General features: G+C 40.5%; 1 protein-coding gene across 1 annotated transcript; it reads right to left on the bottom strand.

Moving 5' to 3' along the window:
• Positions 1-230: 230 nt before the first annotated feature.
• ntd5 (ntl-dependent gene 5) lies at positions 231-14,071 on the bottom strand. Its single transcript, XM_041793769.1, has 8 exons — positions 13,992-14,071; positions 12,761-12,907; positions 12,187-12,378; positions 5,239-5,356; positions 4,650-4,726; positions 2,916-3,098; positions 938-1,135; positions 231-833 (listed from the first exon to the last, which is right to left on the bottom strand). The coding sequence occupies exons 1-8, from the start codon at positions 14,059-14,061 to the stop codon at positions 751-753; spliced, it is 1,068 nt and encodes a 355-aa protein (XP_041649703.1). The 5' UTR covers positions 14,062-14,071; the 3' UTR covers positions 231-750.
• Between the last annotated feature and the right edge of the window lie 2,843 nt (positions 14,072-16,914).

Here is a 16,914-nt window from a genome sequence, read left to right as displayed (position 1 = left end):
CGAGGGAGGGAGGGGTCAAGGGGAGTTGCTATGGTGTCGCAGCCTACCGGGTCCGACCAGTAGCCATGTTCAGCCTATGAGTACGGTTGAACCTGCAGCCTGCGAAGACAGGCTCTCAGTGCGCCTGGCAGTCAAAGAGAAGGGAAGCAAAGCCACAATGGGAATGACAGCGAATATAGCCTTGGACTCACACTCTAGCACTGCGTTTGTCTCAAAAAAGGAAGCCAGAAACCGTTTTGACACAAGTTTATTTCAAATCATTAACACTTGCAAGCCTGAGACTTGATGCGTCACGTTTAACGGAGGAAAGAGAGATCACACAGTGAAATATCACAGAGTCGTTATGAGTAAGGCTACATGTAGGCCTAAGTGTCATCACAGGCATAACTGTTGTAGTAATGCATTATATATACATCATAATGGAGGGCTATGGATTGCATTGGCTCAAGCTTTGGGAGATCTAAGTAATACTTGTGAAGATTATAATTACGCCTGCAGAGTGATAGCATGCAGGAAGGATAGACAGAGATCATAAAAACCCACAGTACAGTATATACAGCTTAGCCTTCTGATCCACAAGAGCTGTGAATAATATTTCAGTGTTTAACAGACCATAATCATAGTATAGATAGAAGGGAAGCTGTAGAGTGAAGGACTGCCAAAAATGATGGGTATGAGTCAAGTGGGGGTGCTCTTATTTTGACACAGTGTCATGAGTGTTGGCTAGGTTGAGGTCAGATGTGCAGGTCATCACTCCACATCACCAGGCTCACACGCATCAATCTCTGAAACCAGCCGGTGGGGAAAGAGTTTGTACTGCAGCCATGTGGGCTCTGAAAGACAAAAGTCAACCTGTCAGTAATGAATCAACCCCACCCCATGCACCTCTAAAATAATCACAGCAGAGATAAGAATAGGAGGGTCTGTCCAGTTTTACCAAGGTAGCAGGCCGGTGGATGCAGCTCTCCATCGTAGCAGGTCTGGGTTGCAGTGAGGCTGCACTGCTTGTGAGGATGTTTGCAGAAGAACGTCACACTTTCCCCATGAGGAACCACAGCGTCTGTAACATCAAACGGCCAACGCTTCTCTCCACCAATCACAACACGGCTCCGCTCAGCTGGGATCGGACAGCGAGCTGCAGAAACAAGCAACAAGGTGTGAAAGTGTAATAATAGTATCTTTTACATCCTGCTGATGCTTTTATTTGAATATAACATTGTAAGCTTCTAGCTGCATTAATGCAAAACTGTGTATTTTACCCAGTGTTGAATCTGGCACAGTCTGTAAAACTATCATGTCTAAAAACTGTCTTGCAAGTGGCCCAGCCTAAATGATCACAAAATACTATGATTTTTAAGGTTGGTTTCAAATCTGTTACTGTAAGCTGGTTCTGGTTCTGGTCCATTGTGGACTGTCAGGCCATGTCTTCAGTTCCTCATTCCAGCCATCATTTCCCTCAAACATTCCTTATAACCAGGCCCTATGTCCACTTACTCAGCTACGGTTAATGCTTTGTTTTTTAAATGACTGTTACTGTTTAGAATTATTATCATGCAATAGATCCTCATCAGAAACAAACATCAAGGTGTGAAAGTATAATAACAGTACCTTTTCTGCTGATGCTTTTATCTGAATATAGCTTTGCAAGTATCTAGGACTTTGTAAAGACAAAATGTTAATACAAAACAGTGTATTTGAATGGTGGGTTTGTCTTTATCTTAACTAGGGATATGCTGATGCATCAGTTTTACATCAGTATCTTCTTGTATCGGCCCTTTTGAGAAACTTTAGCCTTAAGCAAATGTGGCATGAAGAGATATCAGTAGCCACTCACTGTATATCTGTTGTGTTCAAGTGATATACTGCTGGAATCTGGTATACCTGACAGCTGAATCAAATTAAAAGATTTTTTGGTGGGACAGAGGACATCACCTGTTGAACACTGTGTTTTAGTACTATCCCTAATTTTCACAATCATGCCTCACTTATCCTTATCATTATTATTTAGATTAATGATTTGTACTTATTTCAGGACAGTCTGCCTGCAGACTGCAGATTCCAGACTGTAATCCACTCTGGTGAGACGCCACATTTGTCAGAATGGAAATACACGCTAAAACTTGCACAACAGAATTGGATTAAACGTCCAGTAAGGGTAAGGGTAAAGGTATAGGTTAGGCTACCAAACGGAAAACTCAAAACAAAGACCTGAAAAACCTGATTACAAAACTCTTAATAAAGAAAACAGTCCGCTTACAATAAAAAAAGATTATCCTCCATGAAAACACTGTAATGCAGCTAGTGTAGCCAAGGAAGGCTAACAAAGTGATGCTAGCTATGTAGATAACATAGATACTTAGCTAATGTACCTAAATCCAAAGCTTACAAAACGTTGTTCATTACATATCTACATAGCTAAATATAAAGCTAATGAAGCCACATTAGCTACAAAGGTAATAGTTACATAACTAATGTAGCTTAAGCTAAAACAAACTTAGCTAAACAAGCTTATGCTATGTTTGCTAAAGTTAGACCCGTTTTGTAGTAGTTATGAAAATGTTGGCTCACTTTAACCTTGTGAGCTTTAAGCTAACATAGCTAAATTGGCTTATGCGGTGACAATAACTACGTAGCTAGCGAAGCTATGTTAATTTAAGCTAAAGCTAAAGAAGCTGAAGCAAGCCACCGTTTGCATAACTACTTCTAAAATGGGTCTAATTATAATTTATTCCCAGAATAGACATTGGCTCTTTTTTCTGTTTTATTAATGAAATGTTGCTTATTTGGTTATTTCATGAATTTTACTGCCAGACTTTGTTTATCAATAAAATTGAAATAAAAAAAAAAACTTGAGATCTGTGGTTCTGCAGTCAGACCCCTCTTAAATGTGGTGTAGTTCTTTGAACCTTCCTCACCTCTGCAGTGTGGGGGTGCTGCACTCCAACTACCATTGGACAGACAGGTGACCTTCTGAGGTCCATCCAGCAGGAAGTTTCTCTTACAGAGGTAGTGGATGTCAAAACCCACTTCATACTCTGTCTTCTGGACGGCCACCACATAGCCCTGCTCCACCTCTCTAGGAGGCTGACAGTACACCTCTGACAGGGGGAGAGAGGAAGATAATCAATCTGGGGATTGTCTAATCAAAGAGGAGAGCAAATGCCTAAAACTGCAACAATGCTGTTGTTTGTTTCTATTATCTTATCTTTAGTTAGTTTGGACAAAAGCCAGGGTTGGTTGCAGTCCTGTTAGTGTGATGCAAAATGCATTCAATATGACAGACCTATTCACCTGCTGACCCTTGGACCGAATACCAGTCCTTTGATGATTCCAATCTGGCCCTTTTTCATTGAAAACTTAGGGTTTTATGTTGTTAAAGCAGGAGAGATTCTGGAGAGTAAAACTAAATAGAAAAGTGTTAAATGCAACATTGTGTCGATTGTAACAACACCTATATATCTCTCTTCTCTCTTACCTCAAGAAAATATAAGGGTGGGGGGTGTAGAGCCTCAGGTCAACCCAAAAGGGTTATGTGCCAGCCCTGACCAGGTCATCTCATTCTGTTTCTGCTCCCTTCGATCTCTTACTGAGCTCTGACTTCTGACTTTTCTCTGTCTATGGACTTTACCTGGTTTCTCTTTGTGTATCTTTTTAATGTTTAACTCTGGCACAAGGAATAGCAGTGTTTTTGTGATGGAAATTTTGAGCCATGCGCCAGGATAGGTAGTATCAGCATTGTCACTGCCTGGAGCTTGCATGGATGGAGTCTGGGTCTACTGAAGGTGCCAGTGCTGTTTGGGCAGCATGTCTCCATGTTGGCATGGTGGGCAGTAAGGCTAGAGTTCACTGATTGGCTCTCTGGAGGTGTTGTGTCATGGGACATTTTACAGCCATGGTGGAGATCTGGTTTTGCACAGTTGACATGTGTTGGCCAAATGAAAGGCATGACTGGATTTAGAGGTTTGTTCTCTGAATGCCTATCTTTTAAGCATGGCACAAGTTTCTTATTTACATCAAATTAAGATTTTTAAAGGGTTTTTGCATGGGGTGCAGATAGCCAAGTGGCTAGGCCATGCTCCATGTATGTAGGCGACCTGAGTTCCCTTTCCCTCCTCCAGTCTCTCATCCCTGTTTCTGACTCTATCCACTGTCATCCTATCCAGAGATAAAAGCACGAAAAGCCCATAAATATATCTTTAAAGGTTCTTTAACTCTAACACATCTTATTATTACAGTTCTGGTAAAAGAAATGAAAGCATCCAGCCACTTTGCACTTCTTCCATTCCAAGGTTCTTCTTAATAATCAGATAGGTCAATTGTATGAACGTTGTCACACAGGCCATGCAGTACCATATCTGGCCACAAGATGGCAGAAAAGCACTGTGAAACACAGCCATAGGTCCCACTGAAAGGCCTCCACTTGAGGGATTTTGTGTGCTCATTTTTCTTCTCCTTTGATTTGCTCTCTTTTGCATATCTGCACATGCACACAAGAAATAAACGTACTTGCCTGCAAAATAAACATGTAGTCTTTCAGTCCATTCACTACACATCAAAAGCCATTCATTTTCTCCTACTAACCTTGAAAGACTGACTGCATGGAGCAGACGAAACAGGCACACTCACACTTATGGTCGGTGCGCACTTACCCTTACAGATGGGGTGAGGATACTGCCAGGTTTTGTTATCCTGGCAGAAATTTTCACTGCTCCCCACTATATCAGCCCTGTAGAGAATAATGAAGAATGATTGAGGCAGGTGGTGGTGTGACATTTACATTACTGACTCCAAATTAGCCTCATCTGAATATAAGTGATGAAAAAAAGGTGTTCATGGTTCCTTTTCCCACTCTGTGTCCCTCTCAAAAGGACTACTTTTTGTGAGCACAGTTCTGGCAGACTGACACATCCACTCAGGCTCATCTTTTCCTGTGGATGAGTCAGTATGTAGAGGGAAGTCAATACAACATTAGACTGTAATGACCTAGTTAGCTCAATGGAGGCATCGTCAGCTGGGAGATCAAAATGAATTCCCTGCCATTCATCACCCATCATCCGTCTTTTCCCAAACACCTCTCCTGAAATCAAACTCCCCTCCTCTCCCTCTTCTTCTTCACACTCCATCCCTGTATTCTCACTTCCTCCATTTCTACCTCATCATCATTACAGGTTTCTCACAGCTTCTGCCTACGCACTCACAACCTCTTAACCTCCCGTTTTCTCCCCCTCTCTCTCTCACCCAGACAGGCAGCTGTAGTGGATGGATGTTCCGACTGTGGCGTTTCCCAGGATGCTGAAGGTGTTGGTGACTTCCTCTGGCAGCGAGCAGGTTTGGGAAGCAGTAGGTGGGAGTATGTCTACAGGCCAAAGAAGACACAGAAGGTTCAACGGTTTATTTTTGGATCCAAACTTGAAAAAAAACAGTAGCTTTTGCAATAATTTAACATTCCTAAGTGACAAATACAACAACTGAATTAAAGGCCATATTTCAAATGCAATTTCATCCCTGTCCAACCCACAGTGGCACCAGTTTCTCAGCAGATGAAAATTAAATGTTAAATATCTACACGTATGAAGCACTGATTTCAATGAGCTGCACTTAAGTAATTCATAAACACCTATGCACCAATAATATAATGGCAAAAAACATGCTAGACTTGTCAAGGATTTTTGAGCAGCATTTAAACATTTCATAACACTCTTTAGAGTTACAACGATAGCAAAAGGCAACTAAAGGAAATTTTCCTGTTAGGAACTTTAGGTTTGTCTTGATTTTGGCAACCCCAGTAGAAAAGTGGCATCTCTTTGTTGATCTTGTCGCGTACATGTGTAAGTGATGTTTCCTGACAAAAAATCTCATCCTGCCTTCTTTTACAAGTTAATCATATCACTCTTTGTTAGTATTTGCTGTGAACACAAGTGGGGAAACGGCTGTCTATTCAGCACACAGTGAATCACTTTGTCTGACACCTACCCAGTGACAGCAGTTGCAAGCATTTAAAACTCCAACTGAAAGAGTCAGGGTTGTTAGTGATCATTTTGTTTGCTTTTGTTCTTCATAAAGAGGCATCAGTATTCATTTCAGTTTGTTTCATAACCAGTTAACAACTCCTCACAGGGACTATAAAATGTCTAAAATGCTACATCATTTTCTATATGGTAGTCTAACAAGGAGCAACTGACAGCTAAAGCTCCTCTGAGGAGATTTTAGCTGGTTATGAAGCAGACTGAAATTAATGCTGATGCCTCTTTATTGCCCACAAACCCTGACGAGACCATAAGAAACAGCACTGATCATTTCTTTGTTTCTATTTGCAATGCCCAAAAAACACTACCACAGGGGTAGGTCTAAGGGAGACATGCTGAAAAATCAGCCTCCAAAATAAGAGAACCATTTGAATGCCATAAGAAAGCAGGATGAGACTAACACTACTGTATTGAAGGAGCAGGATGCAGCATATCATCAAGTCTGCAGAGAGGGTGACTGGCTGCAACATACCATCTTTCCAGGCATGCAGGTAGAGTTACTGCAGACCCCTCTCACCCTGGACATGGACTTTTTGAGGCCCTCCCCTCTGGCAGGAGGCTACGGTCGATCAGGACCAAAACCTCACACTGCAAGAACTGTTTCATCCCCTTTGCTGTCATTCTCATGAGCAGTACTCCAACCCTCTCCCTACATACTCTCCAACCAGAACCAGCAGGCAAAAGCAAGCAGGTTTGGTTAGACTTCATGCACTACATTAATGCACAGCAGACTTCTCTTCTGTTTACAGCATAAAAAAACATAATTCTGCTTTCTGCAGAAAGCAAGCATTTAAAACTGGTTCCTTGTGTACTTTTATAACTCCATGTACAGATTTACTCTTCTACTGAAGAACCCAATCATGTATTTGCAGTTTTTCAAAATACTTGGGCGTTCAACCCAGGCATTTACAGCCACCAAGTATATTTGCCAACCATTTAATCTTTTTGTAAAAATTTCTATCACTCTCTGCATGCACAAGGGAGACGTCCACTGGTTCAGTGCCTGTAAAAAGTATTCACCCCCTTAATGTAGTACCTTTTTATTTGTTTTAAAGATCAATCACGGTTTGCAAAACTGCTCAAGCTCTGTTAGGTTGCATGAGGATTGGGTGTGAATGCCCCTTTTCAAGTCCAGCCACAAATTCTCTATGGGATTAAGATCTAGGCTTTGACTCGGCCACTCCAACATTCACTTTTAACCCATTTCTGTGTAGCTTTCACACAAATGTAGTTCTCTTACAGACTGAATAAGATTGTCTAATCAGGATTTTCCTATATTTTGCCAAATTAATTTTAATCTCTACCTTTACAAGCCTTTCAGGGCTGGCTGCTGAGAAGCATCTCTACAGCATAATGCTGCCACCATCATGCTTCACAGTGGGGATGGTGTGTTTGTGGTAATGTGCAGTATTTGGTATCTGACAAAGAAAGTGTTTTGTCTGATGGCCAAAAATCACCATTATGGTCTCTTCAGACCAAAGAGTTTGCTTCCACTTGACTGTGGAGTCTCCCCCTAATGCCTTTTGGTGAACTCTAGTTGAGATTTAATGAGTTTTAGATGTATCTATATGTCCTTATTATAAATGCCCCAATTTAGATGTGATGTCTCATGTTTAAAATTAACCTTCATATGCTATTCTTTCAACATTTTTCTGCAGCTTCTTGCTACTGGTATTGTGTTATTTGAGTGTCTTTGTCTGTGTCCTGTTGATGAATACTATCAAAATAGCAGATACTCAAAAAACTTAAACATACAGAAAATACAGGATGCTCTTTTGCCCTAGCACAGTGTCATTCTGTGGGAAATGCTCTTATAATAGTATTTCCACTTTTACAAAGGAAAATACTTGAACTCTTTATCCACCGCTTTTCTGTTCTGCCTGTGATTTGTGTGGTGTGTGGACCTCCTTAGAGAGATGCAGAAAAACTGCAAAGACATAAACACAACCCAAAATATGTTCCCATAACCCACACAAACAGAAAAAAGTTCAGTTTTATAAGTTTGAAATTTGTGGATTTGGATGTAATTTTTACTGATGACGCCATTAGAAAAAGGAACAAATACAGGAAGTAGAGTAAGGGCAGTAAGGATAAAGGACAGGGGAAGAAACGTCCATCATTCTACCTCATTTAACTTCTGTTTACTGAGGTTTTCAAGGTTTGTGTTTAGTTTTTGACCCAGAGAGGCGTTTCACCTTATGTCTTGTTCTATTTAAGTTGAAATAGCCCTTCTTAGGTAAGAAATCAAAGTTCGACAAGCAGGTGAAACACCTCTCTGAGCTCACAGCTATATCTGTGATTGTATAACACCCGGCAGCGCTCGTTCCTGGACGTTTGAGTACCTCACGCTCATGGAAATATAAATATCAAGAGTGGTGCTTTGAGAGAGGCTGCAGCGACCCGAGCTCCATCAAACAGGAGGTTTTGGAGCTGTACGCCGCTTTGAAAGGCTGAGACAGCTCTCGCCTGAGGGCTGTCTTAGGTATCTGAGAGCGAGGAACGTTAATATAAGAGTGTAAAGGCACCTATGGGAGAGGAAGAGTTATGAGTCTGTTTGGCTGCAGATGAGAGCCCGGAGCCCAGTTTCTGTTTTCACATATCGCCCTTCTTCTGCCTCATACTGCTGCCACCCACACAGGCTGCAGCAGCAAACTGCTCTGAAGCAGGTACAGCAAATTAATGCTTAAAAAGTTACAGCCTTTTTAAAATTTTGCATAAACCACAGCATTAAATTCACTTCAATCCTATTAAGATTAAATGTGCAAAGGTGGTGGTTTTACTTCTTCCACAAACATTTAAATCTAAATAAACTAAAAAAGCAGAGTTGCATGCTTGTTCTCTTCCCATTGTAGAAACAGAGACCTTATCAGGCCTCAGATGGAAGAGGATGAGAGGAGGAAAAGATGAGAGGAAGAGAGGATGAGAGGAGAGAGCAGAAGAGAGGAGAGCAGGGAACAGAAAGGCCTGCAGCGGCATGAAAAAGAGAGAGCTCTCTGACTCTTCTGACTGTGATCTGTCGCCCACTCACTCACACACACACTCATAGACACACATAGAAACTCTGCAACACATGTGCAATCCGCCCCCTACACATCTAATGTATACAGAGAAATATCTACCCTTCTGATAAACTCTCTCTCTTTCTCTCTCTCTCTCTCTCTCTCTCTCTCTCTCTCTCTCTCTCTCTCTCTCTCTCACTGTGTGCCACTTTGACAGCGATCTGCCGCCCACTGCCTCTCAACAGGCATGAAGCAGCTCGACTCACACTCTAACACACATGCAAAAGGGACACACAATACGAATGCTCTCACACGTTTAAAACCCACCTACCTTCTGCCCGTCTCTCAGCAGGAGGATACTCTGGCAGAGAGCTGAGAAGCGTATCCTTATTTCACATCTTACAAAAGATAAAAATCCTCCCAGGCTGACACCAGGACCCAGCAGGGTTTGAGGATTCCTAAGAAAGCATGTTTACTGTAGCTGCAGGTGTGTGATTCACGCAGCAGGAATCGACCTTCAAAGATGACTTTGGGTCGTCTTTTTCGTCTGAGCTGTCATGTTTTGCATGCGATAAGAGAACGCATATTTCCAGTTGCTATATTATGATGAGAAATGTGAAAATGCAGAGGAGTATTGATGGCTGTGCAGACTCACAGCAAAGCAGTAGAAGTCATAAGATGCCCAGCAGGGGGACAAATTTAGTCTTATGTGACACTCTTATTTAGAAATCTTATTTTTGTGCCATGTATAGCCCACGTGCATGACAATCTTGGTCCATGACTGGAAAGTTTTTGCCATTTCTATAAGGCTAAATGTAGTTTCTTGTTCAGCTTTGTTTGGGCCTACAATAGCCCACATCAAATAACTTCAACAAATAGTTGATTACTTATTCACTTTAGCAAGGGGGTCCAACCATTTTCACAGGGCCGCATACAGAATAATAAAAGGATAACTTGTACAGTTTGTTCCGGCCTCTACCTGGATGGCAATAGGGACATGTGACTAATGCTATTTTAACCAAATGACATGTTGAAAACAAAGAGAGAACTCGCAAATGACCTTTTGAGTAGCCTGATGAAAATATTTGGCCATTTCAATAAAACACAAAACATGTATTCACCAGGACAGCTAGGCATCAAGGCTTTGTACACTTTTAAATCACTGCGTACGGAGAAACACCTCTTTCAGTCCGCTCTTCACATGAGCCCCCTGGAGGCAACTCAGCTCATTTGACAGAGGTTTAGTAACCTAATGCTATTGTGTAGCTTTCTGTTACTTTTATGGCTCCACAGCCCTGTTTGTAATTATCAACTAAAATGCATGGTAGCCCTATGTCAACAGAAGTCTATTGCAGCAACGTGTCTGCAAAAAGTTCTTTATCTTACTTTAAGTGTATTGTAAGTCAGTAAACCCAATCCCATATCCTTCGTAATTTCATATGCTTAAAGAAAAACTCCTACATCACAGCTTTTCTTTAGCTGATAACTGATATGAAAAATAGCCAATCATTGCTGAGGATTTGGGCTAGCCAATCAAATTTCAGGAGGTTGACCCTAGCTACCACTGGATCCACCACTAGTGCAAATGAGAACGATCCACAGTGCAGCAGAGACGTGGCAAAGTCTTTGAGTGTTGCTGCTTGAAGATGACAAGCATTTTGTGCTCTGTAAATGAGCACTTGTTGCTGTCAGCTTTTAATTGTATTCATCAGGGCACGAGGTATCAAGATATTAGTATGGTTGTTCAACCATTTGACTCAGTTCAGTTATGAAAAAGCATGTCAATGAATTGTTCTAGTCAAAATGTTTGTTTATGGAATAAACAATTATGTATAGACTTGCTTTGGAAGTAGTTGCGCCTACTGTGGCTTGTTTTAGCCTTGTTATCTCTGGCTAAAGCTAATGTAGCTATGCTAGCTAAATAGTTCGCATTTCCTAGTAAGCAAATACTGCTAAGTTATCTTAGCTTTAGCAATATGAGCTTTGGCAAATATAGTTAAAGCTCATGTAGCTATGTGGGTCACATAACTATGTAACTTATATAGCTAACATAGCTATGAAGCTAATGTGGTTAATATTAGCTACATTGTTACATCAGCTTTATGAAATGTAGCAAAAGCTTATGCAGCTTTGTTAACTTCAGCTTCTACATTATCTATGTAGCATACATAGCTAACAGCTTCATTAGGTTTAGCCTCAGCAATGTTAGCTGTGTTAGCGTGTTTCATTGAGGGGGCTTTTTTCTTGTTTCATGTTTCACTCTATTTTAAGAGTTTGATACAGGATGATAAAGATTGAACCATGGACTGCAGTTGGCTCAGGCAATAGTTAGGACACTCCTGACTTCAGCTTTTTCTATTCATGTATTATATTGTTTATTATGTTGTCGTTGTTCTGTTGGTTTGTCCAATGTCATTTAGATTTGTTCATTGGTTGTCATCTCTGCTTTATCCTGTTATGTAGTTATGTTTTACTTATGAACCTTTCTAGCAAATAAAATAATAATAACATAGTTCACAGGAATTCTTTAAGTTTTTGATGAACATCTACATTCACTTTGTGTTGTTTTTCAGAAAGTCGTTTATCTTAATTCACAGGGCTGTACTGGATTCTATTGCTTTTTGAAGTGTTGTACAGTATATTCAGTATAGTGAATCTACAGTGAGACTGTTTCATGAACCATAAATGTTAGAATCATCAATCTAACATTAATCACGTTTAGAGGAACAGGAAATACAGTCGAACTAGTAAATGCATGCATATTAATACGTTTTCATGCAAAACTGCATGTGCTTCCTCTTCTCTTTAAAATAATCATCAGTTCATAAGTAAAATCTTCCAACCCCTATGAAGACTGAAGCTCTGGTTGCCATGGTGATGAGGAGAAACCCCAGCTGTGCAATGTCTCACAGGACACAATCACAGAGGGGCTTCTTTCCTGAAAATCTCCTTTTCACATTGACTTCCTCTCCGTTTCAGCAAAAAAAAAAAAAAAAAAACAAACAGATAAATCTAACTTCTTGGACTAATTTATTACCTAAAAGCAAACTGTACACTTGTTGTGTAAGTGATGTTTTTACTAAATAAAACAAGAATTCATTAAAAATGTTTGTCCCCTGATATGACATAATGGGCCATTTTTCTACTGAACTTAAACACACCTGTGCAGATGGGTACATCCCCGCTCCACTGCCGGTCACCTTGACAACGCCTGATAGTGACATCCAGGCCGTTGGGCAGTGTGAATCCCAGCTTGCATCGCACTTCAAGGAGGGCATCGAAGGAGCTGGTGGGATGAAGGAGGCGAGCTTCTGAGTTGTCACTGGGGGGCAGAGGCCAGGGACAAGTCCGGCCTAAGGGGATAAAATAAATAAATAAATAAATAAATGGAACAATTCTGAGAATGTGTTTTATTGTTCTTTATTCAAAATGAATGAAAATGTTCATGCAAACACTATAGATGGCACTAATTAGGTTGTATAACCAGGCTGGATCCAAGCAGTGCCCCGTTTAACAATGCATAATAAAAAGGCCTGTGCTCTGCATTCTCACAGGGAGGATTTTCAGCCCAGATTTTGCATATGAACAAGGTTTTTATCTTCATTTACAGAGGGAAAACACACAAAGTTGCATGTTGGCACAGCTGCTACATTGCCACATCCCACAAACACCTTTTAAAGACTGAGTCCACAATGTTGTTCATAGTGAAGACACAAAAGTACACAAATAGTTTACCTGGAACCACACAGCTGAGCCCACACTGGCCGTCACACAGGCACTGACGCTTGTTACCACAGTCCCTGTCGCTCTTGCAGGGCCGAGGGCACGACTTCCTCTTCTCATCCACCAGGTTTCTTGGTGCACATGACCCTGTGGTGACACCTAAGACAGAGAAAATCACACCGTCACTGTGATTGTCCTTTTGTTTGCTTTCACTCCATTCACAACTGGTCATAAAAACAGCAAACTCTCAGGGTTGTAAGAGAGATTTGTTGTTTGTCATTGTGCTTCTGTGTTCTTTTCGGAGGACAGCAAATTCAGTGTGGGTGGCCGGGTAAACATTTGCCACCCAGGTTGCCGGATGAGTAACACATTGATTGTAGCATTTGTTACTATTAACCCATAAATCTTATTGTTGCAGAAAAGAGAATTGTTGACAATTTTGTGAATATGTTGCTGCATCAGTGGAGTAATTTGTTAAAATGCACAATCAGTCCATAGGAATTCACATGTTATTTCTGAGACACACCCTCAATGTCCAGAACATTTGAGGGGAGGGAAGAGGAAGAAGAGGGGGAGTCAGACAGGGTTCCCCCATTTTTCATCTCTCAGACTGAAAACATGTGTGCTACTGTATCCACTCTGCCCTCAGCACATGTGACCAAAAACACACACATGTTGCAGGACTGATGCACGCATGAGCAGGGAGACATGGTGTACAGAACAAATATGCAGCAGCAAGGATGCTGAAAATCTAAATAACTGTTGCAAAATATAAGATTAACACAACTAATATGCAAGAATTTGCATCAAATCGTAAAAGATAAATAAAACAAAACAAGGCAGTCATGCATCAATACTGCAAATTCAGAAAAGCTTGCAACACCTTCAATAATGACAATTAAAGAAAATAAGATCTTTCAAATTCTGACTTTGCTCCCTTATCCATGATAATGGCAATAACAATTGTTTCTTATAGTTTAAATCCCTGAAATACATGCATACATTGCATGATCTCATCACACCCTTGCATTTAAGGGCTGAAAATCCCAAATATAAATGTAACACTTATAAATTATAAAGTTTCAAGCACTCAAACATAACTACAGTATATTGATCCCCTGCAGGGTTAAAATCCAGCCAAATAAAAGCCATTTTTCCCATCTTCCCCATAATAAAGTGCTAATCTAGCTGTATTCATCATGTATGCAGGATTGGCCCTGGTGAGTGATGAACGGAGTCTTACGTGGAGTCTGCAGAGACACCGATCCAACCAGAGCCCACAGGGTCAGCAGCAGCAGCAGTGCACAGTCCATCCTTCCAACCCAGGCCTCAGACGATATGAGAGAGGCAAGCGCCCACACAGCACTTTTAAAGAAGGGGGGAAACAAAGGGTGGGAGGAAGAGGGGTGGGGAGGTGGTGGGGGGGGGGGGGGGGTTTGTATACAGTAAGAGGGGGAGAGAGGGCACAGCTCCGGAACATCTGGTTTGCGTTGAGAAGGAGAGAGTTGAGAAAAATTCCACTCCAAGGGACCTTTCACCCATTTCTGTTGAGATAGCAGTTAAAGGGGGTGACATGGCTATTGTCCTCACATGCAATAAACAAACAAGAGTAAACAAACAGGGAGGGGGGAAATATATGGACTTTACCTGAAGCTGTGGGAAGCATTTACTCTGCTTTACAGCCAGACATCCCCAGTGCAGCATATACAAATAACACAGACTGCTTTACTTTATAGTAACCTTAAAAAACGGCAGACCCTAACAGAGAACATTCAGTCTCATTTGTGAGCATTTGTCCATATTAATAAAGGGTTAATAAAGGGTTACTAAAGGGTGCATTCATTATAGAAATAAGTGTAAATATTCCAGACAATTTCTGGGAAGGCTACAAGCCTCTGTTAGGAAATGAATACATATTTGTAGTGACTCCCATTAGAGGAATTGACGCAACTTTCAAAATGAAAAATGCTTTCAAAACAAATCCTTTTAGGAAACTTCTTGGCATATTACAATTCCTTATCAGGCCTAGGTAAACAAAATGTAGTCTCTGTTACCCAGGGCGGCACATAAGGGGGATAAAAGCCAAACTGGGGACCCGTAGTGGTCAGCAAAATAAAGGATCACTGTAAAGCTAAGCTGTGATAATTATATTTTATTTTTAACCTAAATAATAAAATGGCTAATCAAAACAACAAAACATGATTTTTGAAATTTATGCTGTACAAATATAGCCTTTTTCAAATTGTAAACCCTTTTCCTTAAAACAGGCAATTTGGAGGGGTTCATTCATTGACTTAAATATTTGGAAAGCAATGTCAGACTTCATAGCTAAGCCATGATCTACACAAATGTCAGGGTGCCAGAGAATAAAGTAGAAGGAACTGAAATAACTTTTAAGCAAGAACAATGAAACAACTGCAAAAAGAAAAAAAGGGGAAAATGGCAAAATTGGTTAAAAATGGCAAAAAATAAATAAAAATTTAAAAAAGGCTGAAAAAGGTGGTATAGTCACAGAGAGGCAAAAATGGGTTAAAAGAGAACTTGATTGAGATTGGCACAAATATGGGTTGGGGCACTGAACTAAACCATTTGGAAAGTAATGTTAGACTTCAAAGCTAAGCAATGATGTGAAAAACTGTCAGGATACCAGAAAATAAAACAGAAACACAGCTAAGACAACATTAATGGAAACTAATTAGATCATTGTTAAAATGGGAAAAATGGATAAAAAGTGGCAAAAATGGTAAAAAGAAAAAAAAAGGGCAAAAATTGGTACAACTGTCAAAAAGAAGTGGCTAAAATGGGTGAAGATGGCAAAACAGTATGAAAACGGTCAAAAAGTAGCAAAAAAAAAAACCTGAATAAACTTCAATACATCCAAACTCTGCTGCACGCCTCCTCACACATACTCGCTCCTGTGGTCACATCATCCCATTCTTCTAAATCTTCACTGGCTCCTCATACCCTACTGAAATCAATTTAAAATCCTGCTCCTTACTTTCAAAACCTTAAACCAAAAGGCCTCTCCCTACTGACCTCCTTCACACTCCACCTGTAGCCTCCATCCGACCACTGCCATCCGCCTTTGAGACCCAAGCACCGAACCTGGGGGGACAGAGACCTCTCCATAGCTACCCCTGGACCTCACTCCCAACTCATGTTCAAAACAGCACATACTCACCCAAATTCAAATCACTGCTCAAAACTTACCTTTGTAGACGGGCTGTTAATTTGTGATTCTGATGTTGTTTTGCCATTTTCGTTTTTTTGCCTGTTTGTTTTTGTTTGTGTTGACTCTACATGCTTTTAATGGTGATCTTGGTGTGTTTTTAATTTTGTTCTACATTGTACAGTGTCTGATTTTTTTATGAAAAGTGCTTTATTAATAAAATATATTATTATAATTATTATAAAGTGGCAAAAGAGTGGCATTGAATTGCCATAAACATCAAACATGTCTTATAAGTGGCAAACAGTAGCCAAAATTGGTATAAAGTGGTAAAAATAGGACAAAATAGCCCAACTGAGTTAGAAATAGCAAAAAGCAGTAGCAAATATGGGCAGAAAAAGTGTTGAAAAGGGGTTAAAAAGTAGCATAAATGAATAACTCTAACATCAGAACCCTGACATAGTTTGACACACTTTTCAGGTCCAAAACAAGGTAACTGTTAGCCCAGACACTAGCACCAGTTCTACACATCCAAAACATGCAAATCAAAAGTGGGGAGGACCCATTCTCTAGGTTTTTCAGGGGCCCAGCCAACTTTGTGGGCAGCCCTGCTGTTACCTACTATGCAAGTAAAATATGGGCTTTAACTCATGGTGCAAGCATGTAAAGTATAAGAGATGTATTAAGAGCTAAGGATGGACACTTTTACCATTGGATATCTAGGGCTAAATAGTACAATCTCTATTATCTTAATGGTCTAAAGCAGGGGTGTCCAATCTGTGACCTGGGGGCCAATTCAATCACCAACAGCAAATTCTAAAAACAAACAGAATTATGGTACGCTCTGCACTTCTTATTTCAGACAAAAGATGGTGCTGTTGTGTTAATTCTGTAAACAAACATTTTGACAAGAAGAATTCATTGACATGCTTTATTTGTCATGACTGAATTTAGACAAACTCTTCAATAAACACACAAGGTGGCAAAAAGTGTGCTT

Source organism: Cheilinus undulatus, linkage group 8 (genome assembly GCF_018320785.1).
Source record: "Cheilinus undulatus linkage group 8, ASM1832078v1, whole genome shotgun sequence".
Taxonomy (NCBI): Eukaryota; Metazoa; Chordata; class Actinopteri; order Labriformes; family Labridae; genus Cheilinus; species Cheilinus undulatus.
This window is presented reverse-complemented; position numbering and strand designations above follow the sequence as displayed.